Source organism: Miniopterus schreibersii (genome assembly GCF_964146895.1).
Source record: "Miniopterus schreibersii genome assembly, chromosome: 8".
Classification (NCBI taxonomy): domain Eukaryota; kingdom Metazoa; phylum Chordata; class Mammalia; order Chiroptera; family Miniopteridae; genus Miniopterus; species Miniopterus schreibersii.
In genome coordinates this window covers 57,305,243-57,319,949 of record NC_138109.1, presented here as the reverse complement: position 1 = coordinate 57,319,949, position 14,707 = coordinate 57,305,243, and the positions used below count along the sequence as shown (strand labels likewise).

General features: G+C 38.6%; 1 protein-coding gene across 7 annotated transcripts in view; it reads right to left on the bottom strand.

Annotated features, from left to right (window-relative positions):
* The window catches only part of LRRC8B (leucine rich repeat containing 8 VRAC subunit B), a 73,163-nt gene that overhangs the window by 23,921 nt on the left and 34,535 nt on the right, over positions 1 to 14,707 (bottom strand). For 5 of the 7 annotated variants that reach the window (XM_081145561.1, XM_081145563.1, XM_081145564.1 and 2 more), the window contains 2 exons: positions 10,193 to 10,247; positions 322 to 422 (listed from right to left, as the gene is read on the bottom strand). Coding sequence is in view for 2 of the 7 variants with exons in the window: in XM_081145565.1 (XP_081001691.1) it covers positions 20 to 26 (7 nt within the window). In the remaining 5 variants the exon portion in view is untranslated. Of the gene's footprint in view, positions 1 to 19; positions 93 to 321; positions 423 to 10,192; positions 10,248 to 14,707 lie in introns of those variants that run through there. The other 2 variants (XM_081145565.1, XM_081145559.1) reach the window with 2 other exon arrangements.

Below are 14,707 nucleotides of genomic sequence, written 5' to 3'. Positions count from 1 at the left end.
CAGAAAAAAGGTTCCCTACCCCTCATCTAGATGAATACGGTGATCATATGCCGGGGACATTGCAAAGGAATTCCTCTAATGGATGAAGAGCATGAACCAAAGCATCTCTATGGGCTCTTCCAGCTCTAAGGTCACGGCTTTGTTTGTTCTCTCAAGGGTCCTGTGTTAAATTAATTCAAGATACGCAACTGAAGCTGCAGAAGAATATAAACTGAAACAGATCTAACAATGATAAAGTATTTGACAGAGAATGAATATTTATTCAACAAAGAACACAAGTTACATTTACCAAAATAATGTACTTTAAGTATTTATACTTACGACAATAAAAAAATTACTCCAATAATGTGACAATGCTTCAATCAGGAGGTCTACACCTTTTAAAATTTCTTAGACACACCATCTCTGTGTTTGTCTTCATTCTATGAGAAAGCACAGATATTTTGAAATAGTTGCAGTTACTTAAAAAATTTGAGATACTGTAGTCACAGAACTTCTCCATCGTAAGACAATATTAAAAATAAATATTTGTAAATCAGCTCACTTTCCATACTGTGGCACATCTTGGCAAAGCTATATATATAGGATCCCACTCACATATCAGATTATAGTCACTCCTCGAACGCCCTTAAATCGCAGAAAACTTACTACAGAAATTTAAACATAACAGATTTTTAAATCCCACATCTACAATACTTAGATGAGCACTTAGCTTTTCCCAAGCAATCTACAAACGTTAATTTCTCTTACTCAGTCAACATACACAGTTGGTCTTACTTGCATTTATCAGATGTCCTGTCAAACTCTGTAATTTCTACACCCTAACTTAAAACCACACATCTATCTAAATAAAAAGACTCAGTGCTCTTAAAATTTAGCCTACTGATTTCATTAGAAATAGTCACAAGTAAGTAATTTTTTAAGACACAGCTCAGAAAAATGGCTGAAATTCTCTGAAATTATGATATTTGTTCAATTTAGTTACTTTTATATATATTTTTTTACCTTTGAGGATTAATAAAAGCCATTCTTAGTATCTTCTTCAAATAATCATTTGCAATAAAGTCATTATATTAATCAGTTTGAAATGTGACAACATTCTAAAACAAAATGTCTGAAAGTTACATTGGATTTATCAATTTATGTGTAAAGCCTGCTTAACAATTACTAACCAGTATCCAATTATTTTGCAGGCCAAAGAGCACAGTTAGTGTGTATGACAACCTAGCTGCAGACTAATTCATGTTTAGCACCACTGGAGCATGAGTTTCTCATTCAAAATTTACTTTTCAAAGGCTTACAGCATACGATACACAACTGCATTTATACGCAGCAAGCATGATAAAGACATGTGGCGTGTGAAACGTTTTACGTATTCTTCCACTGCACTGCATCTGTGATATGCCAGCAGAGAAATTATTGCATCATTCCAGAATGCTATTCAGCCTTGATGATACTTCTGGTGTACAACTTTTAAAAAATACTGCAAATACATTTTCTATTTTAAATGCAGTATTTCTATGGAAGCAGAGAAATACAAATCTCCAACTATGGTAGTATTCTTAATCATAGTGAGAAACTACTCTAACTAGTTTGTTATAGTACTCACAGTCCATTATTCTATTATGTAACTTTAACTGATTAAAGGATATCGTACTTCAGGTTCACCATGTTTATTCCAACCAAAAATTATTTGTAAAGAACTTTTATCTTTTTAAGAATTATAAACTTTTCCTCTAATCACCTAATGCAGATTTCCTTTGATGAGTTCCTTGTCAATAAAAGAGCACATAAAAATATATTATTAATAATAATCTAATATATAGTTTCCTTGTTTCAAATCACATTCATTTATATTAATTTGTTTCATACTTATAACAAACCATCGAGATAAATATTATTTTTCACATTTTATAAACAGAAAATAAGGCAGGCCCAAAGAAGTTACGATGTCCAAGGTGACAAAACCAGGAAGGAACAGAAATAACAAGAACCTAGGTCCTCAGACTCAAATCTCAAGCCTTGTCCACCAGAACACACTGTCTCATACAATCCATTTAACTAGGCCAGTCTCAGTTCTCTCAAGAGCTAAAGAAAAAGATAAATATTTAACTCTCTTCTTTAACTGCAATAGACTGAATATTTGTGTTACCCCAAATACACAGGTGAAACCTAACCCCCAATGTGATAGTATTAGGAGGTGATGCCTCTGGGAGGTGATTAGGTAATGAGGGGAAGCCCTAATGAATGGGAGTAGTGCGCCTATAAAAGGAACCCCAAAGAGCTCTCTTGCCCCCTTCTACCATGTGAGGACACAGCAGGAAGGTGGCTGTCTATCAACCAGGATGTGAGCTCTCATCAGACACAATGCACCTTGAACTTGGACTTTCTAGGCTCCAGAACTGTGAGAAATAAATATTTGTTAGGTCATCCAACAGTTTGTCACAGCAGGCCCAACTGATTAATTAAAATATCAATTTATCCGAACATCTGCATTGTAACTGGGCTCTATTACAATCTTTTGAAAAAACAAGGATGCACCTGGCCTGTGCTGCTCAGTGGTTGAGCATCAACCCACGAACCAGGAGGTCATGGTTCGATTCCCGGTCAGGATACATGCCCAGGTTGCTGGTTCCATCCCCAGCAGCGGGCATGCAGGAGGCAGCCGATGGAGGATTCTCTCTCATCACTGATGTTTCTATGCCTCTCTCCCTCTCCCCTCTTCTATCTAAAATCAATAAAAACATATTTTTAAAAAAAGAAAAGAAAAACAAGGATGCAAATGCAGTTTTCTGCGATAGCTCCAGTCACGTATTAATATAATCTACTTTCTCAGCTACCATTTTTTCCTACTAAACATTTTCCACTGATCTAAGATTAAATATATAAATATATAACATCTGAATTTAATGATGTATGAAAAGTCTCAAGCATTTGTATATATTAACTGATATTAATTTTTTTCACTGAAGTGTTGAACTTAAGAGCTAGAGCATAACCGTCCTTTGTCATTACAAGATTTAATACTATTTGTGTAGGAAATTTTTTCAGACCATATTATTGCAAACAATGAGGACTCAATCCAAATCAGATCTTGATTTCTAATACACAAATGCACTAAATCAGTTCAAAGAAACAATGTTAAGAGTAAAGGATTTTATGGTCCTAATCCCATTTCTTTAGCTTTTAAACCTCATTAAAAAATCATAAAAGCTTTTCAAAGCACAAGAATTCATTAGACAATCTCACCCCAAAGTCTCTAAGACTGGGACAACATTCAAGTTAGGCATCTTCCCGTTCCACTAGTCCTTATTTTACTTTGAAAGCATTTCCAAAATAACCAGTGAAAAAATAAACAAATGATGATCAGATGGTATTTAGAGTCATTAAATGCTAGGAACTGGATGGTACTTCAAAGATCCCTGTTCTTTGACCCCAGGCAGGGATATAGCTAAACAATTCAAAATGGGGTTTGTCTCCTTACTCACACTGAAAATTGATTTAAAAGTCATTTTATATCCCTTCAAAATCTTTAGTACTACTTCAAAGAGTTTCTTGGGTTTGTCATATACCTAACTAAAATTTAAATTCACCTCTTTGAGTATTCTCTCTGGGAAACAAAGCATCAGTATCCCTGATAAATTTCCTCCTATACTTTATTCTAAATAACCCCTTGAGAGGTAAAGTGATACGATTTAAGAAGTACTAATTGGTAGTTACAAAATAGTCCTGGGGATTTAAGGTCAAGCATAGGGAATATAGTCAACAATATTGTAATAAATATCTATGGTGCCAGGTGGGCACCTCAACTATTGAAGGGAACACTTTATATAACCTATATGAATATCTGCTCTGCTGTACACTTGAAACTAACACAAAATAGTGTTGAATGCAAACTGTAATAGAAAAATAATAAAGAAAGAACACCTTGAACTACTCTTCAGAGATCTGATGACAAGTACTTAAATGATCACCAGCAAGACACTTTGGTATGCCAGTTTATGTCCCTTACTAATTGTTTCAGATCTTGTCAGTATAGCAACTTTCAAACAACAAACACCCTTCCCAAATTTAGCTGTAGTTTTGAGACCTTGAAGGGAACTAAGATTTATCTAGTAAAGTGTTTCTCTTACATCAATACCAATAAAAATCACTGGAGAGCTTGTTAAAACACAAAAGCGAGAGGTAATACCCTGAGTCTCTGATTCATTAGGTCGGAAGCAGGCCCTAAGAATGTGCACGTCTAACAAATTCCTAGTTAATGTGGCTGCTGCTGGTGCAGAGACCATTTATAAGAATCACAAATAGATGACAGTGGTTCTCAATTTTGGCTTCACATTAGAATCACCTGAGGCACTATTAAAAACCCCCAAATCCAGTCCCCACTCCCGTGGAGCAATTCAATTGGTCCTGGTAAGACCAAAGTTATTATTATTATTATTATTATTTTCTAAATCTCCCCAGGAGGAGAAAGTCCACAAGATAGATTGTCAATAAAATATCTGGGAAAAGTGCCTACCTTTTAAGTCTTCCAGAAGTTTCACTAGATGTCTAGGATACTCCTCCCTCCACAAACTGCAAAAGAACAGCTATCTCCCCCATAAACCTCAGAGGCTCAGCCATGTGAGGCAGGAGAACAGTGAATCACTGAACTGTAGAGATTTGCAGGATGGACTGAAGGAGGAGGGATTAGAAACAAGGGGGCAGCAGAAAGGCTATTTCAATCATGTGGGTCAGAAATAGTAAGGAAAAACTGTAATGCATTTGAAAAGAAAGCAAAGAATGAAAGTCACTGTAAATGAAAACTCATACCACTTGCCAACATCAGATAGAGGGATCCATGGAGAAGCAGGAGTCAAATGGATTCAGACTTTGATCCTATGCTATTATTGCAGCATCTTCCAGTTTCTAGCACCCAGTGCACAATAAATATTTGTGCACTAAAGGATTGAACATACAAATATGCAGAAGGCAGAAAACAACAGGCTCAGATGTTTAGGAAGGGTTTCTCTAAAGCCTTTCCCAGAGAGAGGCTGGAACTCATAGCATGCAGATGGGAAGGATGTTGGCTAACTGTTTTCCAAACCGTAAAGGCTTGGAAAGAAACACGGCTCTATTTCTCATGATTCTGTGGGTGGTTCTCTGCTTCATGGCGTTGGCTGGCACAAAGATAGCTGGAAGATCCAAAATGTCCTCATTCGTCAGGCGGGGAGTGGTGCTGACTGCTGGCTGGCAACTGCCTCATGTGAGACTTCACGTGGCTGCTCGAGTGTCCTCACAGCGCAGCGGCTGGGTTCTAATATGGTGCGTTCCGAGCACCGAGGTGAAAGCTGCAGACCTGTGACGGCAGAGCCCAGAAAGCTACAGTGTCACATCCAACACATCCTACTGGTCAAAGGAGTTACACGCCAGCCCAGATCCGAGGGAGAGGAAGCAACCACCACCTTTCAATGGGAGGAGTGTCAAGGAATGTGCAGCCGTGTTTAATACACCACAGTCTATTCTCTGTCCACGGATTTATATTCCGATTTATATGAAGCAAGCCTTCCCTCCCCCAACACACACACAAAGTTTTATCCCCACTACGGCATCAAGGTCAGGCTTCAAGTCCAGGATCTTGCCACCTAAATCAGGTCTGCGATGCTATGAGACAATACCCTTAGGATTCTTAGAGCCTTTCTGTCTGAGACAATGTAGGGGCACTGCCTTAAATCCTTTGAAATCTTAATACAAGGTCTTACAGCTGTGTCCTGGCTTTTATTTTTACCTTGAGACCAAGTGTTACTGTCAGTAGTGCTCTAGATCTGATCTTTCTTACTTCCCTTTTGCTGGGTAGAGAAGCTGGCCATGAGAAACAGTTTTATTTACAACCCTAGAAAATTCTCCTTCGGAAATATTTCCTCTAAAGTCTACTTAAAATCTGAACAGTCTCTTTTTAAATTCATCTTTGCAATACTTTCATTATAGGTGGTTAAAAAAAGAAGTTAACTGGCACTTCAATATTCTGCTGGAAAAAACCTCCTAAGCTAGATCTAAAAATTCATTAGGTTCATTTTCAATCTTCCATGTTATTATAAGGGGACTATCTTGCTGATTTTTCTCTCACTCTAAAAAAAGAAGGCTATTATTTTATATTCACCAATCAATAGCAGTTCCCTTACTGTTCTTCCAGCCAACTTTTGTTTTTTAATCTGCATGTGAGGATATGTTTTTATTGATTTTTAGAGAGAAAGGAAGAGAAACATCAATGTGAGAGAGAAACATCGATCAGTTGCCTCCCTATGGGCCCTGACCAGTGATGGAACCTAAAACCTAGGTAAGAACCCTGACTGGAAATGGAACCTACAACCTTTCGGTGTAAGGGATGATGCTCCAACCAACTCAGACACCCGTCCAGGGCCCAGCCAACATTTAATAGCCTTCTTACTGCCCTGCAGGTCTTCACTGCCATCTGGTCTCAAAGCCGATACCAGATGTTTTGTTATGGCTGCACCGCCCTTCTAGGTACCAGTTGTTGTTTTGGCTCTTTATTGCTATGTAACAAACCATCCCAAAACTCAGCAGCTAAAATAACCATTTATCCTTTCTCATGAATCTGTGGGATGATGAGGCAGTCTGTTCCACATGGTGTTGGCTTCAGTACTGGGATGGCTGGCAGGTCCAAAACGCCTCAATCACAGAGCTGGCACTTGGGCAGGCTGCTGGCCTGAGCTCAGCTTGGGCTGATGACCAGGGGCCTGGCTGCTCCCCCACATGGCTGTGTAGGCTTTCTCACAGCAAGGCGTCTCAGTTCTAAGAAGGAACCTTTCAAGCACACGAAAGAAGCTACAAATCTCTTTAGTCCAGCCTTAGAAAGAACTCACATCGTATCTGTCACATTGGATTGGTCCCAAAAGGAAAAAGAGCCAGGTCAGATCCAAAGGCTGGGGTGGAGGGTGGGGGCACACGACAGGGTCTATCTCAGAATCGCAAAATATCTGCAGCCATCTTCGATCCCCCGTAGGAAGTTGTGAGTATTTAAGTAGTAGGTAGTGCCGGAGAAATGAATCAACTCTTTGAGGGCACGAATTTAGTGAGTGAATAACAGAACTTTTCTCCCCTAGATGATATATTAGATGAAGAACAACTACCTGACACCGAACAATAAAGGGGCATAGGGAGCGGGGTCAGTGAAATAAAGGGGAAGCAGTGTTTCTGGAGTACAAAAGTCAAGAGCTTCAAGGAAAGAATCTCACATCGTAGTCCAATAACACAGAAACCAAAAGAGCATGTGTGACTACCATTCTGCAGCTTCTTACCCAAAGCAGGAGAGTGGTGATGGGTCTATGAAACAATCATAAATAAGATTCTAAATATTAAGAAAATAACCCTAATCATATAAGGCACCGGGAGAAAGTTACTGAATACGACAATTGAAACCATGGGAACAATCCTAATAAAAGCTGAGTTGTTCTGAATTTTAAGGAACATTGTTTTACTTTTCCTTGTTTCTCATGGTCATGGAATACATCATGTATTTAATAAATAGATAAATAAACAAATTTTTTAAAGGTAGACTGCAGCACCTCATTTAGATGTGTCTGGAGTCTTGGAAGCTTGACTACCCTATGTTCTCCTACAGATGAACCTTGAGAGCTTGTTTGGAGGTTCTAGCAGGGGAGCGCAGCCACTCATATATCCTTGACTGAAGATCAGTCCCCTCTCCTCTTCCTGCTTTGGGAGAGATGCACACAGATCAGTGAGGGAGGAAGGGGACACCCACCTAGCCAGCCAGATCAGCCGAATCAATCCTGGCGATCAATGGGGTGACAGATGTCCAGCCAGATCTCCCTCATATCCCATCATGTATTTAATTTAGATGGTAATTATATTTTTAGGAAAAGACTTCTAAGTTCTTGGATGTTTTTAGTGAACTACCAAACTAACTAGAACACATTTAAAATAAGAGAAGTTGCAGCCATGTTATTATAGTATTAGTTGTTGAGCATAAGCCACCAGTGGCTGCATAATTCTTAGAGAGAATGTATAACCTCAAACCCTTCTCCACCACTTTCATTGTCCATAAAAATGTTTCCCTGGCCCTCACCTCCACCCCACAAAGCAAGCCATAAAACAGAACCAAACTTGGTGCCTAGGCAGTCTCTTGCGAATCACACACGCTCTCCTTTGAAATGACTCGCTGAAAACAGGGATCATCATTCCATTTGCTTCTCCTAATTCTTCTATAGGTGACCTACCTTTCACAAGACAGAATCATATGGACTATTTACTCTAGGAAGAAACCATAGAGACCAGAGTCCAACTCTTTACAAATAAGGAACCTGAAATTCATAGGTGTTCAAGTGGCTTCGAGGGTCAAAGGGCTTATGGCCAGGTTTCCTAATTTGAAAAGAACTGGATGGTTAGTAGTACTGATTCTGGCCATGAAGCCTAATTAATCATAGACCTTCCTAATAAAAATAAAAAAGGGTTTTGGAACATGAAGTTGTAAACATAGTCCAGAACAATTCTATGTTATAATTCTTCAACTATAATTCAAAATGAGATTTTTTTTTTTTTTTTTGGCTCTGGAGCAGACAAACCACTGTATTCTCGAAATACTTAAAAATATGATTGACTAATCTTAACCCTTTCTCTAAAGTTAACATTTATATGCACTCAGTTATGGAGGCTAGAACTATAAAGGCGTACCAAAGAGACACGAGGCCTTGTTTCTGCTTTCATAGGATTTAGGTTCCTATTGTGGAGAGAAAACACGCATAGTTGAGAGCACCCCCATCTCGTCCTGGCACTTCAGTGTCAATATGAGTGAGATGAAGGCTAAACCTAAAAAGTACTACATTTTAGTTCCATACTAACAAAATAACCCAAGAGAATGGGTGAAACATGAATGAACAACAGCATTTGCCAAAGAGTCATCAGAACTTTAATCTGTTCATGCAACAAATATTCACAATGCCTACTAGGGGCCGGGGGCAGTTCTAAGTGGTCAGGGAAATACAGGTATGTAAGATAGACAAGACCCCTGCTCTCAGCGACCTTACTGGGTAGTAAGGAAAGAGAGACAATAACCAAATAGACAACATAATAAAATCAGAAATATCATGAAGACTTTAGATTGGACAGTCAGGGAAGGCCTCTTTAGAGGGACTGCCCCTAAAGCATAGATCTAAAGGGAGCCAGACATGTGATGATGCTGTTGGAAGATCATTCCTGGAAGGAGCAAGACGCTTAGGCTGTGTGAGGATCAGAAAGGAGGGCATTTTGCTAGAATGTCAGGAGCCTGTGGAAAGAAGGAGAGTGACAGAGGGCTTGCAGCCAAGGTAGAGTTTGGATTATAAACAGTCCAGGAGTGACAGAAAAGCCACTGAAGAGTCATACGTGGAGGAAGAGCTGATGATGATAGCTTTTAAAAATTTATAGTCGTCAATGAATCAGCAGGGAAACATGGATATACTCAAGAAGTCAAAGGACCGATATCTTCATCTAGAATACAAAGGAACAGACCTACTGTCCTCTGACTATACATTCAGAACTGGGTGACACTTTTAAGACATATTTGTATCCACAACACTAGGGAATCACACTATTTAATACAGTGTATAAATTAATCATTTATTATGTCAAAGTCAAAAGCTCTGCACATCACTAATTTCAGATTAATCTTCTACAACTATAAAACAAGAATGACATTTAGAGGAAGCAACAGAGCACAGGACTTACTTATTTCTGACTTACCTACTCTAGGAAAACAGGCCATCTACTACTTATGGAAAGACGGCAAACCAATTCTATGCATTAAAAATACTACCTTAAACAAAAATCAGAAAAATATAGACATAGAGTCATGCAGTCTAAGTCTTTCATAGACATTTATTATATTCTTTAGCTTTTTAATGTTAAAAATGACACATATCAAACACACACACATACACACGCACGCACACACGCACTTCCCTATATACAAAACTAACAAAGCACAGTAAGATAACATTTTACCAAAATTTATACAGATTTAATTTTCGGTTTAACGGGTTTAAAAACATCAAAAGGATTTTACTCAAACCATTTATAAAAATAGTGATTTTTTTTTTTTTTACATACTAAGTATTCAGTATTCGTTTGCCTCAAGCTACCAATGTAATAGTAATTATCTTTACCATGTGTTCACAATTCAGAATGTTAATCTTACCCTATGAATGCTGGTCAACTGGAAACTCTGCAATTAGTTTCTCTCTGAAAAATTCCTAAAGAGAAATCATAAACATATTGTTATATTTTATGCATCACAGGACTCCAACGCAATTTATCAATTTATATAGTTCTAAAATTTTCAACATCTATAACAACTTTATAAAACATACAAAAGGTAACTTTAAAAAAAAGTGAGTGTTGTTAAAGAGATCATCTTCTGATCTCTCACAAAAGGTGTTAATTAGTACCCAGGGAAAGAAACAAATCACTGTCACAAATTACAGACTTAATCTCAATCACCATGGCAATTTATAGAGTGTAAAATAGGAACATTAAATTTTTAGTGAAAAATGAGATAAGCATATCTGTGGCACCGCTCATTTCATAAATAAAAGATAGAAAAACCCACGGAAAACATCTATGCTTCTTACAGAAAACAGGAAAATATGGGGGTAGGGGAGAAATATTTAGTATTTGAGATTGGTTTCTCCTTCCAGGTTTTTTGTGTGTTTTGTTTTGTTTAATGTTTGCTGGACTGCAGTTTTACACAATTGTGCCACTGTACAATTCAATTGCACAACACTGAGATCTTCTTTGCCTCACCATTTATCACTGGTTTTGTTGATGTTGTTATAGTTTCTCTAAACATACTTCATACATGGGTACGTCACAGTTTACAAAACCATTTTGCTATGAAATATTAGATTTTTTTCTTTTGATTACTAATAATGCTGTAAATATCTCTGCACTCTGTTCATATGATTTCCTTTGCACAGACTTCGAAAAGTGAGAGTAATGGATCAAAGAGCATAAATATTTTAAGGCCTCTGATATGTAACATCAAATTATTTCCCAAGACAGTTATGCTCATTTTCTTTCCTGTAAACAATATATGAGAACTCTCACCAGATGTGAGAATCAACATTTAAAAAGCACACAACTTCACTAATTCCATGAAAAAATGATCTTATTATTGCTTTATTTTGCATTTCTTTGATGAACTGGGGTTGAACGCTTTCCAGTATATTTTATTAACAAGTTTCATTCCTTTTTTCTATTTCTTCACCTAAACCAGAGGAATATTTTGCTGAGGAGATATAGATGTATAACTTAATGAAAGCTCTCTCATAACGACAACTAGTCATCTCAGAGTGCATCCACTGCAGTCAAGTAAAAAGAAGAACAAAATGTAGTTCAGTTTCTTTATCCAGGCTAACGCCAAATCACTCTAATTTTAGAAACCATAGCAGAAGTTATCGCCTTTCTTCCTCCCCAGCAGCAAGCAAAAGTACAAGCTGGAAGGATGAGAGGGCAAAAATACTAAATGCAATGCTTCTTAGAACAGAACAGCCCATGTTAGGCAGGATGAAAACAGGCCTGGGCTCACTGTGATTCTGCAGACCCAGCTGCCCAGACAGCATCAGTGGCTTCTCCAGTTTGCTATGCTAATGAGTGTTACGAAACTGGCATTACCTACTCCCTCAAGGACATTCTCTTTCCCAAGCAGCAGGACAACCGACATGTATTTTCACCTAAAAAGTCAATTCCAGAAAGTCATCTCCAAATCTGGAAGACAAGCAAAACACTGAGAATCCCCTTTCTCAAGTAAGAGCTCCTTTCCAGAAGGTTCCCTAAAAGAGATTCATAAGGGAATACTCCCCAGTGACTATGGATCAGGGAACAATAGGCGCAATCAGCCTTTTTGACAGGAAAACAAAGGCCCCAAGGTTTTGACCTTGAAAACTGAGAAGTCTGAATGCCCTTATTTCCTGCTTGTCTGTAGAAATAATGGAGACTGACAAAACAAATGTTTAGTAGTAAAGCAAAAACCAAAATTTTGGAATCTGAGAATGGCCTTCCATTGGGTGAGTTTGTCTTTTAGTGATAAATTAAATAAAATTTTTAAATTTAAGATTTAGCAAGAAGTCCAGAAGCTCCTCACAGTCACTCGACGTCACTTTGCAGGTCATCAAATATGGCAAGAATCACTGCAATATCACACTTATTCACCTTGCTTTGTGCAAGTCCATAAGTTTAAGGCTTTTGGTGGTGTGAAATTAAAGTATCTTATTTCATCATTTGAAAGGAACAGTTCACTTTACCATCTGTCCCACCCTGGGATCACCTCCAGGAATCACTTCCGTGAGTACCCTGACTGACCTCCAGAGGCTGAATCCCCTGCTCTTCCATCTCTGTCCCTAGAGCACTTTACTAATAGTTTTCTCACACTGTGTGACAGTCTGTCAGGAGCTATTGCCTCTGGTTCCTTGAAGGCGGGGGCAGTATCCCCAGGACCTAACCCAGTGTCTCTTCCCAGTGCTAGATGATGGCCTGGCTATCCCAGTGGCTTCCATGCACAGATTCCTCAATGGGGTGCTGAAAACATCTCTGGAAACTTAACTAGATTAAACAAAAATGGTATCTACCAGAACTCTCAGGGATTGTACAGAATGTGGTTAGAAGGAAAGATAAGGATTCTGCTATTTTCCTTCTGGTCAGTTGAGATCCTGGGAACGGGCAGAGGGGGAACCAGAGGGCCTCTTTGGCTACTCTCCCCCCTCTCGTAGAGCGCTTGTGTTCTCCTCTTAAAAATGTCATGAACAAGTATTTAAAGAATAACAGTCTGAAGTGACATCAGATCACTAGGCTGCCCAGGGTAACAAGTTATTAGCTCACCTAGAGTGAACCCATATGTAGTCCTAACCCTGTCCTCACCATAAAAAAAAATCGTAAATAATTACTGAGTGAACACATAATACCAGATCAGGATAATACCCGGTGAGGAACCAAGGGTGTGAAGGAGGAGGCCTGGCTCTCTGAAAGATCTGAGAACACATTGGTGCATTTGCACGATGGGTCTGGAAGGGGGGGGGGGCAAAACAAACTGGAGGGGACAGAGCTTCACACATTTCCATCACCCTAGGACAGGTACAGAGATTGAGAAGCAGAGGCCAAACCTTCATCCTACAGGAAGAAAGGAGGAAAATTCACAGTTGACAACTTCCCCACCAAACATGACATCTAACAAATCTGAACGGAGAACTGCTGTCAAACTCAGCATGACCGGCTGCTTTATAGTGATGGGGAGTCATTTTAAATCAGTGATGGACCACTGGATAAATGCCACAGCATTCCTAAATGACCTTAATATCTTATCAAATTATAATTACAGTTCTTCTCTTGTACAAGTCAACAGTATAATGCAACAGGAATAATGCTGGAGCCAGTGGAATTATCAAGTTATTACCCAAGCAAGGATGGTGTGTACCATGCCCTGTCCACCTTCCCCCAAGACGAGGGGCTCTAGGATGGTAAGGACATTTCCTGTTTCCCAGGGCCTGCCGCATAGCAGGTGCTCTATATGTATTATAATTCCTGAACCCTGTAAGCTATGACCAAACTGACAACACTGCATGTCCTTGGATGGTTTTAGTCTTATAAAATTAATAATTTTTGATAGTGATCACTGTAAAGATTGCTACATCTAGTATAACATATTCTTAACCCAATGACAAAAATCAAATTGCCAGTCACTGCAAATCAGCCTAAAGTTTAGATTGAGCTAATTTCTGACCATAAAACACAAAGGTTTAATGTTCACCCAGTAGTAAATGACCATTAAACACAAAAGATGTTTAAAATGGACACTGCTGCCCACTAACCCCCAAAACATGTAATTGCTCCATACCTCACGCTTCTTCAGCACTTAGAGAGTTCTGATAGTTCTACTACACTTCCACTGAACTGCATCACAAAGAGCTGGTTAGATACCTTTCTGCCTTTCACTTTGAGCTTTTAGAAGAGTTCAGTGTTCAGGACAGGACCTAACACACACGAGACTCTCAATAATTATTTGTTGAATGGAAAAAGGTGGTGGGAGATGGAAAGGGGAAGGCTATGATTTACTGTGTACTTAGGTAGGTATTATGATCTAAACTCTAAAGGTGAGAAAGCTGAGGAGACTGGAGAAACTAAGAAACTTGTTCAAGCTCACAAAACAAACACAGAATTCACACCAGCTCTAGGAGCCATCTGCTATACTGCCTCTCCAATGAGCTATATAAAATGGAGTTTTATATAGAATATGACATCCGTCTTTTTAAAAAATCAGCAATCTATCTTTTAGAGAGACTACAAAACACAATCTAAAAAAAAATCAGGTTGATATAGTTTTTCTAGCTCATTACTCAGTATTCCATTTTGTGAAACAGAATCAACAAGTTCTCCCTCCCTCCATCCTGCCTGCCTCTATTAAGTAATTATGATCAACATTAAGATAGCAGAGCAAGGGTGCATCCTGCCTGCACAACCTCCTACAGAGAAACATTTACCTACCAATTTAATGAAAAGAGGAATATCCGGAGTTTAATCTGTACTTATGTATTGTTTTACATGGCTTTTCTTCCTGCCTTCCTATTAAAATGTGGGTCAAATAAATTAATACCATTATCGCCAAAATATAACCTTCTTTCTGAATGACTTAATAAAGGAGCATCACATGACCTCAATTTGT